Raw genomic sequence first — 25,142 nt, forward strand, 5'->3', positions numbered from 1 at the left:
AGTGAATAGTTCCGTGTTTATATGTGCATAACCAGTTACCTTCATTTATTCTAATATTATATCCATATAGAAAACAGTGAAGATTTTTGGACATATCGCTGGATTCACATTGCTGACGGGACTTCAGAACAACCATTCATAGTGGAACTGTTTTCTACATCTCAGCCAGAAATCTTTGAAAATATTTGCCCAAGTACTCAGTTCCAATCTTTTTATCTTTTTATTTTTGCAAGTGGGGGCATTAACTTAAAAAATGTTAAACTTAATTATAAAGGGTCATGATACTGAATTAGCAAATTCAAGCTATCAGATATCATGTTTAATTTTTCCTATATTAATACTATATTTGGTATTACATGTTAACCACCTTCTGGTTTTTTATTCAGAATTAATTTGGGATTGAACTAGTTTTTCAGAAAATAGGTGCTCCTATTCGCATTGTTAACATTTCAGACATAAAAGCATAAGATTCGGTGAAACTAAAACATAAGTAGTCAATTTCCTTTGTCAATACACTTAGAAAGACAATGAAGACTTTCCTAATGTTGAATTAATTGGTAGGAGATTGGCAGGCTATGTAATTAAATACTGACAATGATAAATATGATTCTATTTGAGTATTAAGTTAGTATTAGGTTGGTGGCATTATAACAGCTGGTTAATATTTTATTTACTTTGTCATTGACCTTTTCTCCTTGCATTCATTTAGATATATAGGTGTTTTTTCCCCCACTAATTTTATTTATTTGAAAACATTTTATAAGTACCCTATTATACATTTTATATAACAAGTTAGTTTTTATATCTAATATAAGAAAAACCTTTAAAAAAAGAAAAAAGTATACATAATACTTTTTAATAACTTCAGTGAATTTTTCCTTTTTTGATTTTGTAGTATCAAGCTATTTTAGATATGATGTGCTATTTTACTATTTTCTAAATTATTATATGAATTAAATACCGAGTGTTAAATGTTGGTTAACATTAGGAAAGCTCTCAATCATGGCTATATGCAATTTTTTTTAAAAAAAATCAGCAACATGCCCAGCTGGCGTGGCTCAGTGGTTGAGCGTCGACCTGTGAACCTGGAGGTCATGGTTTGATTCCTGCTCAGGGCACGTGCCCGGGTTGAGGGCGTGATCCCCAGTGTGGCGCATGCAGGAAGCAATTGATAGATGATTCTCTCTCATTATTAATGTTTCTATTTCTCTCTCCCTCTCCCTTTCTCTCTGAAATCATTTAAAAATATGTGTAAAATAATAAAAAATAAAACAAAATCAGCAACATGGTAGAAATTGTAGATCAGGAGGCCTGGAGACCTTGTATAGGCCTGTTCTGCTACCCCTTTGTTCTCTATTGCAAAACAGTATTATACACTATGTAGATATTATCTCATTAGATTCCAACCTGTGTTTGTGAGATTATTTTTTAAACATAACTTAATATAACCAAACCTCACCCCAACTACTGGGGGAGAAGGCAAAAAGACAGTTTTAGCGAAAACCAAGGCCTGGTCTTCTAAGGTGAGCAGGGCTATATAACTTCTCCAAAAGCATAAATGATTGGTAGTGATGACCTCTGATGACAATTCTATTACCTCATTTTAGATGAGTTTTATTGCCATGTTTCTCTCTCTTTGTAGCCACTTTAAACAACAAACTGACCCAAGTTTTGCATAATGCTTTTTCACAGAAATGTTGCCAAGCATGCATGTTCTATTTCTTGTGAGAATGTAAAATATATATATATTTTAAGAAAGGTTTCTATGGACTTTGGTGAGATTTTCTCTAATACAGTAGTAGTTGACAACAATCACAATTTATCTTCATCTTTTGACCAAGAGTGAAGGGAAAAAAATCATTTAATGAATGGTGAGTATTAAGGGGGTTTTAGGCCTATGAAGGGGAACATGACTAAGGGTCTTCTGTAGTAATACCCAAATTCTTTGGTAGTAGGGCATCTTTTTTAATTTTTAGGAAAGTGAAGAACTACGGGAAACTAATATTGAATGTTTACTATGTATCAAATGCTCATAGATGTCATCTCATTTTGTACTCCCAGTTACCTTTTAAGGAGTTGACGTTTTTTACAAATTTATAGGTAAGGAAACAAAGGTCCAGAGGGTTAAGTAATCTCCTGGATGTCAAACAGCTATTAAGTGTTAGATATGAATGTCTGATTATTTTTTAATCTTTACCCGAGGACATTTTTTACATTGATTTTTCAAAGAGAGGGGAAAGGAGGGAAATAATGGGGGGAGAGAGAAAAAAAAACAAAACATCAACATGAGAGAGACGGCCAGGGTGAACCTGCAGCCGAGGTACATGCCCTTGGCCAAGAATCAAACCCACGACCCTTGGGTCCACAGGCCGGTGCTCTAACCACTGAGAAAAACAGGCCATGTCTGATTTTTAACAGCCATGAAATTAGGATAAAGTATTTTGTTAATGCTACTATATCAACATCTTTAACCATGAATACTCACATATTTGTACAGTTTTTTGAAGTAAAAGAAATGCAATTTAAAGAGAACTATTCTTAGTCATTTGAACTAATTTTATTTTTATTGCTATAAAATAAAGATCTAGTAAATATAAGATGTAGAAAACAAATTTATATAGCATGCTCTAGGAAAATATTTATTCTTAAGTGAGAACTTACAGTTATTGTGAGATTAAAAGTATTTACATTTATTTCTTTATTTCCTGGTTTGCAAGACTATATCCATTTTACCATGTAAGGAGTTAAAATTTTTAAAAACTGTTGGAGTAATGAAATTTTCCCAAATAAACTGATAGATATTTAAAAACAATTGATAGCTCTTGAAAGTAATTCAAGTCTGAAGACATAATCTTATTTTCAGTTATTCTTTTTAGACTATTAAGTTTGTTAGCAAGGTGAACAAAAATAATAGGTAACAAGCCTTGTCATTGAGGCTTAAAGTCTAAAGGTCAACACATGTAAAATACTTTTCCTAAGCAAATTAAAATTAATACTCTATAGCCCTCTCTGGTGGAAGGAGTCAGAGTACTTTACGGATCAATGTTAAATTGAGTTAATCAGTGAAAACATCATGGAGAAACTAAGCCTTTTTTCTCTTTAGGAAATAATTGTTCACATTGTGTTGTGTGCCCCATTAGAAAGACTCTTGCACTCTTCAACTATGCAGCAAGTAGTGACTTCAGTTAGGTGCAGCTGTTGTACATTCTAAAGGAAAAGTAAGTGTTAAGTCCTTTATTTAAAGGAAAAGGTAAGTGTTAGATCCTTGTTGCTCCAAGTGTGGTCAAGGGATTGGCAGCACTAATACCACCTAGGAACTTATTAGAAATGGAGAATCTCAGACCCTACCCTAAAACTACTATCTTAATTTGCATTTTAATAATTGTCCTAGGTGATTTCTATATTTATTAAAGTTTGAGAAGCACTGTGTTAAATCCTGATCTTGGTATGTCCTCTTTGAAATGCAGAGTGCTTTCATAAGTGTTTTCATTTTCTACAGTGACATATTTCATGTGTACACAGTTGAAAGTTGTCAGAAATAACAATCAAGTACCTAAACTGCTTTACCTCACCACTACAAATGAGAGTCGAATGTTTATTATCGGTGAGCAATGTCCTTGTATATGATTTATTGGAAATGTAATATATTTTATCTTCATTAAATTAACTTTTATATGACAACATTCAACCACAAGATAGTTCTATTTTCATCTTCTTTATCTCTAAGAATGTTTTAAAAGATTATTTAGCCTATGGAATATATTCCTTCTAGATTATTTATGATTGAAGCAATGATTTTGTGACTCACTGGAGAATTGTGTTTATATCCTTTGGCTAACTTTAATTCCTGTTTGTATAAGGTAGATAATCATAAATTATTTGATAGATTGAAGACTGTTAGGCCCTATATCACAATATGGATTCAATTAGCAATATTTTAAAATACTGAGTAAAACAAAAATGTACATCAAATTTTGGCCTCAGGATCTCACAATTTACTTAAATAGCAAGAAGAGTCTCACTACTTGCCTATAAGTACATTATTTTTCTCTGTTCTCTTTGATAATAGGGTCAAAACAATAAAGATAAAAGGTTCCAGGTTAGTGAGGGAGTACTTTGGAATGGTGTGTTTACTAGAATGCTACCATATTGGTGATTAGGAAATTTGTCAAAAGAAGAGTCCTAGGAAGTGTGTAACACACATGTCAACACCTCATTTTATAAATACTAATAACATCAGATGTAAATACCACTTCTAAGGGTGCTTTAAGAAAATGAATTTAAACATTATGCTATACTGCCTGGCCAGTATGGCTCAATGGTTGAACATAAACTCATGAACCAGGAGGTCACCGTTAGATTCCTACTCTGGGCACATGCCTATGTTGCAGGTTCAATCCCTAGTAGGGGACATGCAGGAGGCAGCTAATTGATGACTCTCTCTCATCATTGATATTTCTATCTCTACCTCTCCTTTCCTCTCTCTAAAATCAATATCACCCCAATAAAAATTAATTTTAAAAATGCTGAGCTATACTTATAGGCAATTTAGTTCATACATGATGCCATATATTCAAGACAATACATGATTTAAAAATCAATTTAAAAAATGCCAACCACTTGGATAGTTAGAAAAATCCCAGTTATTAGTTTCTTTTTCATATGTCTTTTTAGTATCCTGTAGACAGCTACAGTTTAGTCCATTAAAACTCTGGTATGCATATTGAGTACAATTATCCTCTACATAGAGAATCAGTGAACATGACTTGTTTTCTTGGTGACAGAAGAAACTTTTAATTTTAAACTGTATTTATACAAAAAAAGTCCATGAAGTTTATTACAGTAAGTTGGTTTACACCCTCCTTATTTTTCTCTTTACCCTCCTTACAAATAGGTCATAGAGGCCAGCCATATGTCAACAATACCAAAGTAAAAAATTTTATTCACTGGATTAAAACAAAGACTGATTCTGGGGAAATGAAGAATACTGTTATTGGTGGATATTACCCCTATCCACCAGTGCCAGAGACATTTTCCAAGTATAGTACTTCTGTTAAAGGTACTAATAGAATTGCTACTTTTTCAATGATATTTTTATATGCTACATGTATGGTGAATGATATATTAGTTAGTCTTCTTTATTCCTTTATTATATGGGGGTGAGCCAAAATGTAGCAACACTCCCTGATAATAGTGCTGTCTTTCTGAAGATCTAAAGATGTCATGTGTCCTAAGGTTAATATTTTCATTTTATTTGACTAGAAGGAGAGAAGGAACATAGACGATGACTAAATAGAGATAATATCTCAATTTAATGTCATTGATATATAATCTGACCTTAGTAGATTTCAACTCCTATGACATTACATAGAGAAATTAAGATATCAAAGGGAACACTGGGCAATTTGATATCAAGATATTGAAAACTGCATTATGCTACTCTTATGAAATAGTATAGTATTCGATGACGATAGGTCAGTATTTCAAAGTTTCTCTTTTTTCCCAAAACCATGCAATTATCCCATAGTTTTAAAAAACAATATACTTAAGCGTTAAACTTTTCAACTGTCGTATCTTAATTGTAATAAAATTAATTAACATTAGGCCTCTTTATCAGTACTTACTTTGCATCTCATTTATTTTGGTGTCATTTTTATCTAAAGGTAGCACTCGATTGTGTTATATCCAATATACAGGGGTGTGCAAAAGTAGTTACATTTGTGAGTATGCAAAACACTTTATTCTTATATTATTATTTGTTAATTATTATATTATTTTCCATATGAACAACTGTAAACCTACTCTTGCCCCACCCTATATTGGCATCCTTTTGCACTTTAGAATGCCGTCAATGTGTAATATATATTTAGAAATATTAAAATGTGTGTGTCTATGCAGTGGCTAGGCAACACTTTATAGTCTGAAATATAATCCATAAATTACATTCAATATACAAAATTTATGTTTCAAATTAAAACTCCAGACTAGAAGACTGTATCATGATTTAACTGATTAATATATTTTGCCTATTTTACAAAAATTACATAAGGGGATGCCAAATATAAACACAAAACCTCACAAATTTAAATTATGTGGCAAATTTATAACTTCATGTTGTATTTAGATTGCAAATCTGATTTTTATTTTTATCATTTCAGCTCTTTAAAACTTACAATTTCCTTGGAATTACTCTTTTGCAGTTCAGTCGCTCCTGACAGCTATGAGTGAAGTGAGGAAGGAGATTGAAAACTTGCAATATAGGGAACAAAAACGCATTGCAATTCAGGGGATAATTACTATTATAAAGTATATACCCCATAGCAGTGCAACTGGAAGTTCCTCAGCATCAGAAACACTTCGGGTATGGTACCAGAGAATTAATTGTATATTGCTGAAAACACTGTGATCATAATTACAGTTGGTACTTTGTTCATTTTATTCAGAACTCACATGTATTGATTCTTTTTTAAAAAAATTCTTAATGGTGTAAAACCAAGAGGGGAAAAAAATCATTGTTTTTTGTTTCCTTTTTCTGTCATTTATTTATTTTGGAGCAGGCTGGGCAGAAGGTCATAGCCTCTGATATTTCCCAAGGTCCTCAAATTTGGTATCTTGATTTTGCTTTCAACCAATTTAAGCCTATCTTGATTGTTGTTATTTAAATTCTCAAGTGGTATATATGATTACAGGCATCCTTGGAGATATTGTGGGTTCAGTTCCAGATCACTGCAATAAAGCAAATATTGCAATTAAACAAGTCACATTTTTTTTTTGTTTTCTCGGTGCATATAAAAGTTATTTTTACACTCTACCATAGTCTATTAAGTGTGTAATAGCATTATATCTAAAAAAAACAACTTACATACCTTAATTCATAAAATACTTTATTGCTGAAAATATTAACCATCATCTGAGCCTACTGGAAAAATGATGTCAGTAGATTTGCTCCACACAGGGTTGCCTCAAACATTTAATGTGTAAAAAACACAATATCTGCAAAGCACAATAAAATGAGATATGTCTATATATTATTTTCTTACTTTTTGTCAAGACCAGAACTTTAGGAACACTTCCACAGGAAGTTTTTATCTCTGTATCTGGCATGTCAGTCTTAGCCAGATTGTATAAGACACCAGTTCTGAAATCTAGGCATAATCAAGACAAAAAGTTAATTTTCCCATGAGTTTATCTTTTGAAAAAATTATTCCTAGGATTGCTATTCTTTTTTTTTTTTTTAAGTTTTATTGGAACACAACTGCAGTTATTTGTTTACATATTTGTCTTTGGCTCCTTTTAAAATTTTAAATATATTTTTATTGATTTCAGAGACGAAGGGAGAGGGAGAGAGAGATAGAAACATCAACGATGAGAGAGAATTATTGATCAGCTGCCTCCTGCACACACCCTACTGGGATCAAGACCGCAACCTGGGCATGTGCCCTTGACCAGAATTGAACCCGGGACCCTTCAGTCTGCAGGCCAACGCTCTATCCACTGAGCCAAACTGGCTAGGATTACTATTCTTACAGAAATACACATCTAATCTAACCTTTCAGCTATCCTCCTATCTAATAATAGAGTAACATGTAAATTAACATCACTCCCCTACGCCCACGATTGGGTGGTGGGAGGCTGGGGGGCGGGACTCGGGGTGGCCTATCCGGCCATTGAGAGGCATGGATCCGCTGCCACTGAGGGGGGCTACCCTGCTGTTGAGAGGCCAGGGGGCGGGGTAGCCCCCCTCAGCAGCCACAGACCATCAAAAGCGTGGGAGCTGGGTGCCTGTCTGCTCCAGCACCAGGCCTTTCAGAAGCCTCCAGAGGCTTCTGAAAGGCCTGGTGCACCAGCGGACAGGCACCCAGCTCCACCGTGAAAAACAAAAGCGTGTAGGGGACCCTACACGTGCATGATTCAATCATGCACTGGGCCTCTAGTACTAATATAAGAGGGACTTTTGTTTATTTTTCCTTTTAAAAATATTTTAATAGATGGATTAGGATAAATCATCTTTATAAAAGCACTATTATGTTTTCAACATTTTGTCACAACTCTTAAGATTATGAAAAATGGGTAAACTAAAATTGTAGACTTTTAAGATAAATAATTTCAATGAATTAGTTTTAAATGTTTTCTCTAAACTTTTGGTTTCAGAATGTTAACCAACCCTCAGCATCCCAAACAGCAATAAAAGAAAGTCAAAGTCAGGAACTAGATGGTAAACAAGATGATGGTTCTATGAGTTCTCAAACTACATGTACAAGTTTGAGCCCTCCCAAGAAAAAAAGGATTCTGCAAGGGCCATTTGCCAAACTGTAAGTCATTTGTATTAAGTATATACATAACATATTAGGTGTGTTGTTGTTGTTTTTTGTGGGGGGGTATTTCTTCCTATCCTGTAAAATGAATAATTGTACTAGAAGCTGTATTAGTTTTCTAGGGCTGCCAAAATACAAAATCAAGGTATTGGTGGGGTGAATTCATTATGAGAGATATAAGGTAGAATCTGTTCCATGATTCTCACCTAGCTTCTGGTAGTTTACTGGTAATATTTGGTATTTCTTAGCTTATAAAAGAATCACCTCAATCTGTGCCTTGATCTTCACCTGGCATTCGCCCTATGTGTAAATTTGTGTCCAGATTTCCACTTTTTATCAGGACACCATGCACATTGGATTACGGATCCTCTCTGGGGTACTGGTCTACTCCAATATTATATTATCTTAACCAACTCCATCTTCAATGACCCTATTTCCAAATGTCACATTCTCACTGTCCTTGAAGATGTAATCAGTTACATATTAGTAGTCTGTCCTCTGGCCCCTAAAAATTTATGTCCTCACAATGCAAAATACATTCAGCCCGTCACAACATCCCCAAATGTCTTAACCCATACCAACATCGACTCTAAGTTCAAAATCTCATCTAAATATCATCTAAATCAGGCGTCCTCAAACTACGGCCCGCGGGCCACATGCAGGTGTTTTTGCCATTTTGTTTTTTTACTTCAAAATAAAATATGTGCAGTGTGCATAGGAATTTGTTCATAGTTGTTTTTTTAAACTATAGTCTGGCCCTCCAATGGTCTGAGGGACAGTGAACTGGCCCCCTGTTTAAAAAGTTTGAGGACCCCTGATCTAAATCATGTGTGGATGAGATGCAGGGTGATTCATCCTCGGGCAAAATTATTTCCTATGTGAAACTACACATTATCTGTCCAAAATATAATTGGAGGGATAAGCATTCCAAAAGGAAGAAATTGGAAGGAAGAAAAGGATCATGGGTCACAAGTAAGTTTGAAACCTAGCAGGATCAGTTCCAGTTGATTTTAAGGCTCCAGAATTATCCTGTCTGGCATGATACTATGTCCTCTGGGCTCACCAGATGACAGCCTGAGTGGTAGCTGGCTATGTACTCTGGAACTGAGGTGATGGCTCTGCCTTCATAAAGAAAAGGCCTTACCCTCAGGGTTATTCTTCCCTTTTTAAAAAAGAATAACACATGATCACAGTTGGATATCTCTATAAGGTCATTTCCTGACTTTAGAATTCAAAAAACCCAACAGCCTTTCTTCATTTCCTCTCACCTATACCCCTTTAGTCTAAGCTAACAGCATGCCAACTGAGATAGTTGATTGGGCCCACAGGTCACAAAACTAATGTGTTGGGCAAATGGTTAGCCAACAATACCCTTGGTGTTCTATCCAGAGCAAACTTTCTCATTTTTTGAAATTGAGTAGGCTGAGAATTTCCCAAGTATTGAACTGTGGTTTCTTTTTTCTTAACAATTCTCTTTTCAAATGTCTCTACCCTCTCGTATTTTACTATAAGCAGCAAGGAAAAACCAAACTGTGCCTTCAACACTTTGTAAGTTCAGCTAAATATGCAAGTTCATTGCATACAAGTTTCACTCTCCATCCAACAAAACACAATTCAGCCAAGTCCTCTGCTATTTTATAACAAGGATCACCTTTCATCCAGTTTCAAATAAGATATTCTTTCTTTCTGAGACCTTGCCAGAAGCACCATTTACATTCATATTTCTAGCAACATTCTGTTCATGACAATGTGTTTTCCCTAAGAAACAGAAGCTTTGTCTACAGCTTTCTTCTTTTCTTTCTGAGCCTTCGACAGATTCTCCTTCAAAATCCATATTTCTAGCAACAATCTCTTCAAAGCAGTCGAAGCTTATTCTGTTAATGCATCTCAAAACTCTTTCAGCCTCTACTTAATACCTAATTCTAAAGCCACCTCCACATTTTTAATTATTTGTTACAGCAGCACCCTAATTCCTGGTACTGAAATCTGTAATAGTTTTCTACGGCTGCTATGACAAAGTACCACAAGTTGTGTGGCTTAAACAACAGAAAATTATTGTCCCACAGTTCTTTAAGCTACAACTCTAAGATTAAGGTATCAGCAGGGTTGGTTCCTTTTGAGGGCTGTAAGGAAGAATCTGCCCCATGCCTCTCCTCTAGCATCTGGTGGTTTGCTGGCAATCTTTAGCATTCCTGGGCTTGTAGAAACATCACCCCAATCTGTATCTGTGTTCAAATATCCCTTTTTTATAAGAACATCTGTCATATTAGATTAGGGGCCCACCCTACTCCAGTGTGACTTCATCTTAACTAATTACATCTTCAGTGACCCTGTCTCCAAATAAGTTCACATCTGCCTTGCTCAGCATGAACTAATTGAAAATTAATTTAAAATGGGAAGTAACCCCAAAATAAACATTTTAATTTATGTATGCATTATATTTTAACTTAAAATACTATAAATGTATTTAATTTAAAATAATTTGTTCATCAGTCGTTTAAGCATGGATCTTTTCTACATAAACTTCTCCATTATGAATTGTATATGATTAACAGTTTTGGTTTCTTTGCAGTAGCAGCAAAACTGAGAAACAAATAAAGAAGGTGGAGTACAGAATCATTTAGATTTTTTAAATTAACACTAATCTTTTATAATAGCTATGTCCAATCAGGCTCAGTTTGGGGTTGTATACTGAGCTTGTATCTGGCGACTTGAGCTAGAAAATTAAATCATTGATTTTGGGTTCTTCCTTTCTAATATATGCATATATGCTATACATTTTTCTCCATGCACTGCTTTAGCTACCTCCTACTTCATTCTCAGTTAATTCAAACATTTTTTGGTTTTCAATATGATTCTTTTCAGACTCAAATCATTTAATTTCCAATCACTTGAGGAAGTCTAGTTGCATTTTTTAAAATTTAATTCAGCTTATCTTCACTCTGGAAAAGAAAATATTCTGAACTATTTTAATTATTTGAAATGTGTTGAAAGGCTTTTCTTAAATTGTACATGTGGTAAATTTTGGTAAATGCTTTTTCATATGCACTCAAAAATAATGTGAATCCCATCATCCTTGAGTGTAGTGTTCTATACATGCCAGTTAGGTCTAAGTATACTAATTGTGTTGATTACATATTTTTTAATATCTTTATTGTTGACAGTGTTACAGATGCCCCCCCTTTTACTCCCTATTGCCCTGTTCCACCAGGATCCCACCCCACCCCAGGCCTTTACCACCCTATTGTCTATGTCCATGGGTAATACATACATATCCTCTCTATAAAATGGTAATATGCAAATTAACCATCACTCCGCTACATAAGCCACGCCCACCAGCCAAGCCACGCCCACCAGCCAATCAGGGCGAGTATGCAAATTAACCCCAATCCAAGATGGCTACAGCCACAGAGAACAAGGTTTCCCAGGTAACAGAGGAAGCCAAGTTTCCATAGCCGTTACAGGCCTAAGCCTCCACTCAAGCTACAAAGTTTCAATTATAGAAGGTAAACAAATTCAAACAAATGGCGGCAGAATGGAGCTTGAGAGAGCAGGCCCGGGTTGCCGGCAGCAACAGGGGAAGCAAAGCTTTCTGCACACCCTGGCCGGGCCCACCCGCTTAAGGCAACAAAGTTTCAATTGTAGAAGGTGAATTAACTGCCACAGAAATGGCTGCCGGAGCCCCAGGCTTGGCTCCGCTCCAGGCTACAAAGTTTCAATTGTAGAAGGAAAATAAATTCCAGATACCAGAGCCTCCCTTTGGGTTGCCAGGGGGCGTGGCCGGCCTGCAAACCACCACAGGCCCCTCGCTCAGGCCGCCCCACACCCCAAGGGAACCCCACCCTGATCAGGAACACCCTTCAGGGCAAACCAGCTGGCCCCCACCCGTGCACCAGGCCTCTATTCTATCTAATAAAAGAGTAATATACAGATTGACCATCACTCCAACACACAATATAGCTGCCCCCATGTGGTCAAAGATCCTGCCCCCATGTGGACACAAGATGGCCACCACAAGATGGCCAGCAGGAGAGGGCAGTTGGAAGGCACCCGGCCTGCAAGGGAGGGCAGTTGCGAGGGACCAGGCTTGCAAGGGAGGGCAGTTGCGAGGGACCAGGCTTGCAAGGGAGGGCAGTTGGAGGTGATCAACCCTGCAGGAGAGGGCAGTTAGGGGTGACCAGGCTGGCAGAGGAGGGAAGTTGGGGGCAAACAGGCTGGCAGGGGAGCAGTTAAGCATCAACCAGGCTGGCAGCAGAGTGGTTAGGGGGTGATCAGGCTGGCAGGCAGAAGCGGTTAGGGGCAATCAGAAAGGCAGGCAGGCAAGCAGTTGGGAGTCAGCAGTCCTGGATTGTGAGAGGGATGTCCCATATTGGAGAGGGTACAGGCTGGGCTGAGGGACAACCCCCTGCCGTGCACGAATTTCGTGCACCGGGCTTCTAGTATATATATATAAGCCTAAGTGACCATTATGACCAAACAACCAGAACAACTGGTTGACCAGTTGCTATGATGCGCACTGACCACCACCAGGCAGACGCTCAATCGCTCAATGCAGGAACTGCCCCCTGGTGGTCAGTGTGCTTCCACAGCCAACCTCTTGCAGCCCCTCCCTCTGGCTGGCCCCCATCAGCCCCTAGTGCTAAACCATTCGTAGATGACCTGCTTCTGGGTCGGGGTTTCATATGTAGTAGAGTAGCTCCCTCGCTGTGATCTATTGAAAGTCAGCCCTCAATACAAGTGTTTGTCTTGCTCCCATCCTCTCTCTTCCCCAGGTGCCACCTGTCCACTGCTGCGGTGAGGGAAGGAGGAGGGAGGAGAGGGGGAACTGCACGGTGGCGGGGTGCTGATGACAACATTGGCATCCGGCGTCAGTGTGTTCCTTCCGCAACCAGCCCAGAAACCATCACCTCCTCTTCTGACCCCGCGGGGCCTTCGGACCCAGGGCTGAGACAGGAAACTGGGGGTGGGTGGCAGCGGACATGGCCCCTTTCCCAGGGGGGCCGAAGGCCGGCTCCCTCCTCGGGGCCAGTGACCAACCTCCCACGGTCCCTCCCCCAGTCCCTCCCTTGTGCACAAATTCATGCACCAGGCCTCTAGTATGCATATAAGTTCTTTGGTTAATCTCTTCCTGCCTCCCTCCCCCTTCCCTCTGAGATTCATTAGTCTGTTCCATGTTTCCATGTATCTGGTGCTATTTTATTCATCAGTTTATTTTGTTCATTTGATTCCTTGTTCATTTTGATTTTTAGATTTAATTATTCATAGATATGTATTTATTGCCATTTTATTGTTCATATTTCCTGTTTCTTCTTCTTCCTCCCCCTCTTTTTAAAGAACATGCTTCAACATTTCATATAATGCTGATTTGGCAGTAATGAAATCCTTTAGCTTTTTCTTGTCTGTGAAGCTCTTTATCTGACCTTCAATTCTCAATGACAGCTTTGCTGGTTGTAGGTCCTTGCTTTTCATCGCTTTGAATATTTCTTGCTACTCCCTTCTGCCCTGCAAAGTTTCTGTTGATAAATCAGCTGACAGCCATATGGGATCTCCCTTGTAGGTAACTAACTGCTTTTCTCTTGCTGCTTTTAAGATTCTCTTTGTCTTTAACCTTTGGCATTTTAATTATGATGTGTCTTGGTGTGGGCCTCTTTGAGTTCATCTTGTTTAGGATTCTCTGGGCTTCCTATACTTGTATGTCTATTTCTTTCACCAGGTGGGGGAAGTTTTCTGTCATTATTTCCTCAAATATGTTTTCAGTTTCTTGCTCTTTCTCTTCTCCTTCCAGCACCCCCATGATACAAATTTTGGTATGCTTGAAGTTGTCCCAGAGGCTCCTTACACTATCTTCATATTTTTATTCTTTTTTAAAATATGTTTTTATTGATTTCAGAGAGGAAGGGAGAGGGATAGAGAGATACAGACATCAATGATGAGAGAGAACCACTGATTGGCTGCCTCCTGCATGCCCCCAACTTGGGATTGAGCATGCAACCCTAGCATGTGCCTGCAACCCTGCCATGTGCCCTTGACCAGAATCTAACCCAGGACCCTTCAGTCTGCAGGCTGACACTCTATCCACTTAGCCAAACCAGCTAGGGCCATATTTTTTTATTCTTTTTTCTTTTTGCTCTTTTGATTGGGAGTTTTTGCTTCCTCATATTCAAATTGTTGATTTGATTCTCGGCTTCCTCTACTCTACTGTTGATCCCTTATAAATTATTCTTTATTTCAGTTAGTGTATCCTTTATTTCTGACTGGTCCTTTTTCATATTTTTTATGTTCTCACGAATTTCCTTGAAATTCTCACTAAGTTCCTTGAGCATCCTTATAACCATTGTTTTGAACTCTGTATCTAGTAGTTTGCTTGTTTCCATTTCATTTATTTTTTTTTTCTGGAGATTTCTTCTTTCATTTGTGACATGTTTCTTTGTCTCTGCATTTTGGCTGCTTCCCTGTATTAGTTTCTATGTATTAGGTAGAGCTGCTATGTCTCCTAGAATTGGTAGAGTAGCTTTGTATAGTAGGTATCCTGTAGGGCCCAGTGGCTCAGCCTCCCCAGTCACCTGAACTGGGAACTCTAGGTGTGACCCTGTGTGGGCTGTGTGCACAGTCTTGTTGTTGTTGAGCCTTGATTGCTGTTGGCATCAATTGGAGGAATTGATCCCCCCCCCCAGGCCAATTGGCTATGAGGACCCGCTGCGACTACAGTGGAAGAGCTGCTGTGCAAGATACTCCTATGGAGCAGAACTTGCTTTAGTGGGGCTTTGGTGCTCACTGAGTCTGCCCCTTGGGCATGTCACTCATGGATGTTGTAGAGTTGTAATCTGGTGTGGTCTGAAGCTGTCCACTGGGTGCACTGACTCTGGGGCCTTTGGGAGGTGAAAAGTCAGCCACTGCCTGTGCCCTGCCTAGGGCTACTCAGCACAAGCTAAAGAACAATCTACAGATGGCTTCTACTTGTGTTGGGCTAGGAGGTTCCCAGAAAAGGCCAGGCTGTGAACCTTGTCAAGCTGCTGCTAATTCTGGGCCTGGAGCCTCTTATTGAGAGGAATGGGGCATGTGACACCAGCTTCTGCATGTTTGAGAGATTTTAGGAAAGTGAAGTCTGAGCCAGAACAGGCCATTCATATGGAAAATACACTGCAAACAGCTTGGGTGGAGCTGCAAACTGCATGGGGCAGGATCTCAGGGAATCACCAGGGTGGAGTGAAAAGTGTTGGCCAGGTTGATGGAGACTCAGATATGATGCCTGCCAGTCAGCTCTGTGGAGGTGAGGTCCCAGCACTTTTGTCTGGGAGAAAGCTGCCCCAGAGTTCTTTCCCTGATGCCAGACAATATAGTGCCTCCTTGTATGTCCCTGGATCCATTCAAGCTGATGCTATAGCACTGGAGTTCAGAGGGAGTGAGTCCAAGTAAGTCCTTGCATGGGTCCTTTAAGAGGAACTGCCTGGAACTCCAGTAGCCTCCATGTCACTGAGCCACAATCCCCACTGGTTTTAATAGCCCAAAGTTACAGGGACTTCTCTTCCCAACACGGGAAACCTTGGCTGGGGGGCCTGGTGTGGGACTGGAACCCCTTACTCTACCTGGGAGTCCTCCTCAGCCACAGTATCCCTCCCAATTAAAAACACACCACACATAGGTGTGAGACCAGCCCATTCTGTGCCTTCACCCCTTCTACCAGTCTCAATTTGCTTTCTTCTTTAATTTTCTAGTTGTAGTACTTCCATTCAGCCAGATTCCAGGTGGATCTGAATGGTGGTTGTTCTGTATTTTAGTTGTAATTTTGATGTGGTTGTAGGAGGATGTAAGTACCTGTATTTACCTACACTGCCATCTTGGTTCCCTCTCTGGTTACAACTTTTATATCCTCTGCTTTTTCTATCAGCTAATTGAGACAGGTAACACTGTTAACATCTTCTAACATAACTGATGATTTATTTCTCCTTTTAGTTCTGTCAATTTTTTGCTACAAATATGTTGAAGTAGTATAACTGGATACATATAGATTTAGGATTGTGATGCCTTTCTGATAGATTGACCCCTTCATTACTATGAATTTTTTTTTTATCTTTCTCAATGCTTTCTACCTTAAAGTCTACTTTGTGTAGTACTAAATTACTTATACCAATTTTCTTTTGTTTAATCCTTACACAGTATGTATATTCTATCCACATTACTTTGGACCTCTCTATGCCCTCATATTTGATGTTGTCACTTTTTCTTTTTTATTCCTCACCTAAGGGTATGTTTATTGATTTTTTTAGAGACAGAAGAAGAAGAAGGAGAGAAAGAGAGAGAGAGAGAGAGAGAGAGAGAGAGAGACATCTATGTGAGAGAAGCATCGATCAATTGCCTCCCATATGCACCCCAACTGGGGATTGAACATGCAATATAGACATGTGCCCTCACCAGGAATTGAACCCACAACCTTTTGGCATATGGGATGACACTCCAACCAACTTACCCACCCAGCCAGGGCAAGGTTGTCACTTTTAAACTGCATATAGTTGTTTGTTTTTAACTAATGTGAGAATCTTAGTCTTTTACTTAGAGTATATTTTCTATTCACTTTTACTCAAATTAATGATATATTTGTCTATCAATCTTCATACTGTTTGCTTAATCAAAAAGTTTTAATTATTCAATTTCCCCCTTTTTGATAGCTGCATATTATTTAGTGGTTACTCTATAAATTATAACCTGAACACTTACCTTATTATAGCTAAATACAGCCTTAGCCAGTTTGGCTCAGAGGATAGAGTGTCGGCCTGTGGACTAAAGGGTCCCAGGTTTGATTCCAGTCAAGGGCACGTACCTCAGTTGCAGGCTCCTGGCCCTGGTTTGGGGCATGTGGGAGGCAACCAATCAATCTGTCTCTCTCACATCAGTGTTTCTCTCTGGCTCTCCCTCTCCCTTCCATTCTCTCTAAAAATCAATGGAAAAATATCCTCTGGTGAGGATTAAAAAAAATTATTTTACTATTTTCCTGATAATGCTAGAACATGTCAACTCGATTTATCCCCATTTTATTATTTTTGTCTTACATTTTAATTGTACATATATTTTAAATTCCATAATACATTATTAGTATTGTTTTTCTTGTATGGTCAGCATTTATTTATATTTGCCCATATCTTATTTTTTAGGTTCTCTTCATTCCTACCTGTATTTCCATGCTTCATTCTGGGATCATTTTCTTTCTGACTGAAAATTTCCTCTCAGCATTTATTTCAATGTAGCTTGTTGATCATATATTTCATTTTTCTTTGTCTAAAAACATCCCTACCTCTCAATTTCTACATTTTAAATGTCAGACATTCTATTATATGGCATGTAACAAAGACATGTATTTCAATGATATTTTCATGCCAAAAAAAAAACCAAAAAACAATTGGACAGCTAAGGAAAGTAAAAATAAAAATTAAGTACATCCTTGAGAAACTCTTGTCCATATGTACCGTATTCATGAAAATAATTATTTTCATGAATACGGTGCAAGGATGTACTTGAGAAACTCTTAGAAGCCCGGTGCATGGATTCGTGCACCAGTGGGGTCCCTCGGCATGGCCTGTGGGGATTGGGCTGAAATCAGCAATCTAACGCCATTTGCTGCTCCTGCCAGCTGCTCCTGCTCATCCTGGCCCCGCTGGGCCTGCCACCGCTCAGTTGGCTCACTGCGGTCTCTGGGCTGTGGCGGCCAGCTGTGAGCCCTGTGTCTGACGCCCATCAGTCAGCTGAATGGCGCTCCTGCTGTGGAAGCACACTGACCACCAGGGGGCAGATTCTGTGTTGAGTGTCTGCCCCCTGGTGGACAGTTGTACATTATGGTGAACAGTCGAACGGTTGACCAGTTGAACAGTCCCTTAGGCTTTTATATATATATAAACTATGGGCACAGTGCACAAATTCGTGCACCTTGAAAAGAACTGTGGGCCACGAGGCTACGGTGGGCACAGGGGCAGGTCTCGGCCCATCCTCTGCACCCCCACCCAGACCCTCCCACCACAGCCCCTGGTCCCGTCTGCTGGCAGCCCCACCCCCACCACCACTGCTCCCACGTGCTGACAGCGCCAGCCCCAATCGCTTCGCACCGTCAGCAGGTGCAAGCTGCTCTGGCGCTGGCAGCAGGTGCCAGCGCCCAGCAGGACCATAGTGTGACCATGGTGTGTGGGAGCAGAGAATTTTCCGTAGCCACCAGAGGCTTGCTCCAATGACAGCTACCTTTGTCTGGCGCCCCTGCTCCACCATCCCAACACGGCCGATGCCCACCATGTTCTGTGCGCATGCCCCCTGATGGTCAATGCACATCATAGTGACTGGTTGTTTGGTTGGTTGTTCCACTGTTCGGTCTACTTGCATACTAGGGTTTTTTATATATAGATCCTTAACAGCTATTTATAGGAACCCATCCATTATCCATCAACAGTGAAATGGATAAATTAATTGTGGTATATTCATACAAGAGAGCACTACAATGCAATTAAAATGAATAAACTTGCCCTGGCCATTGTGGCTCAGTTAGTTGTTATCCCATGTACTGAAAGATCACCAGTTTGATTCCCAGTCAGAGCACATGCTCAGGTTGTGGGTTTGATACCTAATCAGTGTTTGTGCAGGAGACAAATAAATGATAGATGTATGTCTTTCACATCTCTGTTTCTCTCTCTCTCTCCCTGAAAAATCAATGAACACATTTTCAAAAATAAGAATGAACTGCAGCTACATGCAGCAATGTGAATTACTATTAAAATATAATATTGAAAAAATAATATTGTGGAAAAGAATCAATATTAATGAAAAAAAGAGCCCTGACCAGTGTGGTTCAGTCGTTAGAGCATCGGCCAAGCATGGAAAGGTCATGGGTTAGATTCCCAGTCAAGGTCACATACCTGGGTTGTGGGTTTGCTCCCCAACCCTGGTTGGGGCCAGTGCAAGAGGCAACCAATTGATGTTTCTTTCTCTCCCCACCCCTCCCTTTTGAGACTGTATCTGTTTTGTCCATTTTTCCTTCTGTTTCTTGAACATATTAATCATTGTATTGTAAATCCTGGCCTGCTGCCCAGCCAGCATGGCTTAGTGGTTGAGCATCAACCTGTGAACCAGGAGGTCATGGTTTAATTCCCAGTCAGGGCACATGACCAGGTTGTGGGCACGATCCCCAGTGTGGGGCATGCAGGAGTTGGCCAATCAATGGTTCTCTCTCATCATGGATGTTTCTATCTCTCTTTCCCTCTACCTTCCTCTCTGAAATCAATAGACATATTTTTTTTAAATAATAATAAATCCTGGCCTGCTAACTCCAATTTCTGGGTCACCTGTTAGCTGTTAGTCTCCTTCTGTTGGTACAATAATATATATATATATATATATATATATATATATATATATATATATAGCTAATATGCAAAGTGTCCCCTCAGGAGTTTGACCATGAGGCTAGGAGTTTGATCGCTTGCTATGACATGCATTGATCACCAGGGGGCGGTGCAGAACATGGCAGGCAACCAGCGGTGGCGGCAGGGCACTGAGGGAGCAAGGGAAGGGGGAGGCAGGGAGGCAGGGAGGCAGGAAGGTGGGGAACCTGATTGGCCCTGATTGCTGGCCAGGCCTAGGGACTCTACCCATGCACAAATTTGTACACCGGGCCTCTAGTAGTAAATAGGACCATTTAAAAGCTTGTATAAACCAACATTTATTCCAAACTAAAGGCCCAGTGAATGAAAATTTGTGCACTCATGGGGGGTCCCTCAGCCCGGCCTGCACCCTCTGGCAGCCCAGGAGTGGGCCTAAGCCATTAGTCAGACATCCTTAGCGCTTCCATGGAGGCAGGAGAGGCTCCCGCCACCACCACTGCGCTGGCCAGCTATGAGCTGGCTTCTGGCTGAGTGGCACTCCCCCTGTGAAAGTGCACTGACTACCAGGGGGCAGCTCCTGCATTAAGCATCTGCCCCATGGTGGTCAGTACATGTCATAGCAACCGGTCATTCCTGGTTGTTCTGCCATTAGGGTGAATTTGTATATTACCCTTTTATTATATAGGATTATTATATAGGATGGTAGTAAATCATGGTATTCTCTTTTAGATAAAATGTGTAAAAATCCATCAACTCATTCAAAAAGTTAGCACTGAGAAATAAATATAATAAATGGGACATTAAAACTTCTTCATTTCATCCTACTGATAAGATTACTTCCATTACCTCATTTGATGCTCAATATCCCTGTGAGGGAGGCACAAGATAATTATCTCAATTTTGTAGATGAAGAATCTAAGATTCAGAAAGGATAAAAATGGTAATTAAGCATGCATGTATGTATATTAAGTACTTTTAATTTCTTTGCTTGAAAGATACTTTATAAGACTATAATAATACTAGAGGCCTGGTGCATGAAATTCATGCATGTGGGGGGGGGCAGTTTCTCAGCCCCGCCTGCACCCTTTCCAATCTGGAATCCCTATCGCAATCTGGAACCACTGGCTCCTAACCACTCACCTGCCTGCCTGCCTGATGGCCCTAACTGCTCGCCTCTGCCAGCCTGATCCCCCTAACTGTTCTCCCCTCCTGGCCTGATTGCCCTTACTGCCTAACTGCTACCCCCTGCCAGCCTGATCCCCCTAACTTTCTATCTGCTCTCTGCTACCGGCCTGATCCCCCAACTGCATATCTGCTCTCCCCTCCTGGACTGATTGCCCTAACTGCCTATCTGCTCTTCCCTCCTGGCCTGATCCCCCTAACTGCCTATCTGCACTCCCCTCCTGGCCTGATCCCCCTAACTGGCTATCTGCTCTCCCTTTCTCTCTGCACCCTTCAGACCACTGACGCAGGTGTGCTGAGAGCTCTCCTCCGCAGCCCCGCCCCCATCCTGATTGGTCATTATGTGATGGCATCCCAGCCAATTTGCATATTCCTCTATTATTAGTATAGGTTAATTATAATCCTGTTATATAAATTAGGGAATGATATACAATAGAATCTATATGACTTTTATCTAAGGTCAATATGTTAGTGAAAGAGCAAGATTAGAGTACAACTTAGAGCTTTTGACATAATTTTTATATTTTGCCACTACCCATCATATGTGTCTTTATCTTCTCTTCTTTTTCCTTCTTATCTGTGCTCAGTTACCCTTCAATATTTATCTTTTCATTTTTATCTCTCTTTCTACAATTTCCTCAGTTGATACCCATAGACATTTTATACTCCATTCTGTCATTTAGCATCTTTAAGACATTTAAGTCATACAAACAAATGACTACATTTTCCAGTAAAAATCTCCTAAGCCACTTTGTAAAATTCTATACACTATCATTGTGCTGTTTCAGATTGGGAACTATTTCTTCCAATTTATTTCAGATGAATATATTATTTTTAATCACATGTATTAAAAAGTATATACATGCTATTTATGGATTTCAAAATATGTGTAATTTAACTATTTTTATTTATTTACATTTCTCTCTGAATTGATGTTTTCAGTTTTCTAATTTTTGGAAACACCATCTTTCAAAAATTGAAAAATTACAACTATAAAATGTTTTTATGTGCTAGAGTTTTATAGTTAAATAGATGCATTCTTCTTTCATGAAAATGACTTATTTTTAGTTCATTAATAACTTGACATTATAAAAGAGGCCATAGAACTAATTTTTAAATTCCTATCATATGAAATATATATCCATCTTTAGTTGATTATGTGGCATTCTACAACATGACAATTCTGATTTCATGCTTTTGGTTTTGGAAATACAATAGAAAAATTTGATCACAGAAATATGCTAAAAACCCATAAGGTGGAAATATTTCCTTATAAAAGCAGGCTTCGCCTCATCTGCAAAATAAAATGCTTCCCCTTTCCTCCATTCATTTCATTTCAGTTCAATAAACAGTGAGCAGATAATATGTGGGGATACAAAAATAGATAAAATGAAGTTGATACTTTTGTAATACTTCTAGCAGAACTTATAAGAGAATCAGATGGAAGAGACAGACGTATAAACTAATTTTAATATAGTGTGATAAATGCTATAATAGAAGTTTTTTTCATGGTGCTATGAGAGCATACACAAGGAGCAGTGATCCTTGACTAGAGATCAAGCATAGCTTCTTATAGGAAACTTGAGGCCCAGTGCACGAATTTGTGCACTGGTGGGGTCCCTCAGGGTGGCCTGTGGGGATTGGACTGAAACCCACAGTCCAACACTGCCTGCAGCTCCTATCTGCTGCTCCTGCTCATCCCAGCCCCACTGCACCTGCTGCGGGCTTGTGCCCAATCAGTCCCGATTGAGAAGAGGCTCGCATCAACATAGCAGCACTTACCAGCTGTGAGCCCTGCATCTGGCTCCCTCCCGAGGGGAGTGACCTGCGGTATCTGGTTGAAACCGGCTCTCTGACATCCCCCGAGGGGTCCTGGACTGTGAGAGGGCAAAGGTCAGGCCAAGGAACCCCACCAGTGCACGATCGGGGCTGGGAAGGGACCGTGGGAGGGCTCCAGGGCATGTACAGCCCATCTCTCTCAGTCCTGATCAGCTGGACCCCAGCAGCAAGCTAACCTACCGGTTGGAGCATCTGCCCCCTGGTGGTCAGTGCACATCATAGCAACTGGTCCACCAATTGACTGTCTATCCCCTGGTGGTCAGTGCATGTCATAGTGAGCGGTTGAGCAGTTTTAGCATATCATTAGCATATTATGCTTTGATTGGTTGAACAGTCGACCAGTCACCAGATGACTGAACACTTAGCATATTAGGCTTTTATTATATAGGATAATGCCTGAGGTAAATTTTGAAGGATAAGAGTTAATCAAGCAAAGGAAAAGGGGCAGAAAGAAAAGCATAAATATTGGAGAGTTAGGCCATACAGTTTTCTAGAATATTTGAACAAAGCAAACATGAAAATAGGCCATAGAACTAATTTTTAAATTCCTATCATATGAAGTATATATCTATCTTTAGTTGATATTTAATAAAACTTAATACTTCCTTTTCTGGAATAATTCTTAAAAGAATATTTCAATCTAATTGCAGTATTTGAATTGTTATACAGTATATGGATCTTTGTTCAACATTTGAATGTATTTTTCCTTACATTTTTAATGCATCATTTTAAGAAAATAAACCTACATATTTTCTAAATTTATTGAATTAGAAAAAATTCTGAATGGCACCAATTAATTTTCTTATTTAAGTCTCTTTGTAACTATTGGTTATTCTCATTTCATCTTTTGTAGAGTTCCTATACCTCAGCCAGAAACTTCTCCACAAACAAGAGAAAATATACCAGACACACCACGCATCTTCCAATGTATGTTGCTTTATTATTAGTAGTAGTATTAATGAAATATTTATGGCACACTATTATATAAAGGTCACTGTTTAATTCTGCATTTTTGTGTCATGCCTGCCACTAACATAATATAAGTATTCTAAAAAGATTTATAGCTAGTTACTTTTGTTGCTGGTTTTCATTTATACTAGCATAGGTCCTTGTCAAAAATACTGGTCCCAATTTAGAACAATATTGTGGTATCACCAAAGTGAAAGTAAATATAAACAAACGTATACTTATCAATTTGCTTCTTTAGTAGCATATCCCTTCAAACGTACTATTTTTAGTTATCAGAAGAATAAGTAGAAATTTTAATTTTACAATAAATACAGGTAAAGCTTAAAATATTGTTATAGTTTCTTTCTTAGCTATTGGGTTGACTGTTTTGAATTTTGGGTTCATTTCTGAAGTAATTTAGTTCTGGAAAGATATCCTTAGAGTGATTTATTTTAAATCAGATTTTATATGGGGCCATCTCTCTGGACTAGACTTTTTGTTATTTTATGTCCTTCTTGCTTTTTGAATCATTCTTATTTTGGGATTGACCTCTAGTCCTTCTGGCAGATTAAGAATGCACAAAAGATATGCATATCCAATGAACACATACAACAGTGTGGTGATGGCTAGAGGTGGAAGGGTGAGGGTTGGGTGGAGATGGGTGAAGGTGGGGGGCAAGTAGGGGACATCTGTAATGATGTCAACAATACAAAAAGAATGAACAAATGTATCTGAAGTCTGTACCCCACAATAAACATAGAAAATAAAGGGAAATCATAATAATATAAATATGTAACCAAGCTTCAAACAATAATGAAAAAACACCTAGGTGCCAGAAACAAAGGAATTTAAAATTAGTAGTGAGTAGGAACTAAAACTAAAACTGCTAATGGGCATTTCAAAACTAGATAAAGGCCTAAACGATTATAGATTGAAGTATAATAACAACACGGAAAGGAAAGACCAGTCCATTTATAGGAAGTGGAACTAAAATAAAGTTGGAAGGTTGTGGATGACCAATGAAATTATGCCCTTTAATGTGTGAAAGTATTAAAAAGCTACCTGTATCCCCTGGACAATGGGTGGGAAAAATTTGGAATCCCAGGACTCTGCAGTATGGAAGTATGGTCATAGTTCAGATGACTGAAATGGCGAAGAAAGTGTGCTAAAGAATTACCACTAATATCGGATCCAAAATCAATGAAACCCCTAAGGTCTTGACAAAGGTGAGTGTGAAACTGTCTTAAAGAGAGGCTTTTTATAACCTACTAGAGGCCCAGTGCACGGATTCATGCACCGGTGGGTTCCCTCAGCCTGTCCTGCGGGGATTGGGCTGAAACTGGCTCTCCGACATCCCCAGAGGGGTCCCGGATTGCAAGAGGGTGCAGGCCAGGCCAAGGGACCCCACCGGTGCATGATCAGGATTGGGGAGGGACCCCGCAGGAGGGCTCCAGGGCGTATCCAATCCATCTCACCAAGTCCCAATGGGTCAGACCCCAAC

General features: G+C 39.3%; 1 protein-coding gene across 1 annotated transcript in view; it reads left to right on the forward strand.

Annotated features, from left to right (window-relative positions):
- Positions 1-25,142, forward strand: part of RADX (RPA1 related single stranded DNA binding protein, X-linked) — a 61,014-nt gene that overhangs the window by 9,768 nt on the left and 26,104 nt on the right. Inside the window, exons 6-11 of the mRNA XM_079765967.1 lie at positions 71-193; positions 3,500-3,604; positions 4,895-5,059; positions 6,201-6,361; positions 8,152-8,312; positions 23,547-23,620. Coding sequence (XP_079622093.1) covers positions 71-193; positions 3,500-3,604; positions 4,895-5,059; positions 6,201-6,361; positions 8,152-8,312; positions 23,547-23,620 — 789 coding nt within the window. The remainder of the gene's footprint in view (positions 1-70; positions 194-3,499; positions 3,605-4,894; positions 5,060-6,200; positions 6,362-8,151; positions 8,313-23,546; positions 23,621-25,142) is intronic.

Source organism: Cnephaeus nilssonii (assembly GCF_951640355.1).
Source record: "Cnephaeus nilssonii genome assembly, chromosome: X".
In the NCBI taxonomy this organism is placed as follows: Eukaryota; Metazoa; Chordata; class Mammalia; order Chiroptera; family Vespertilionidae; genus Cnephaeus; species Cnephaeus nilssonii.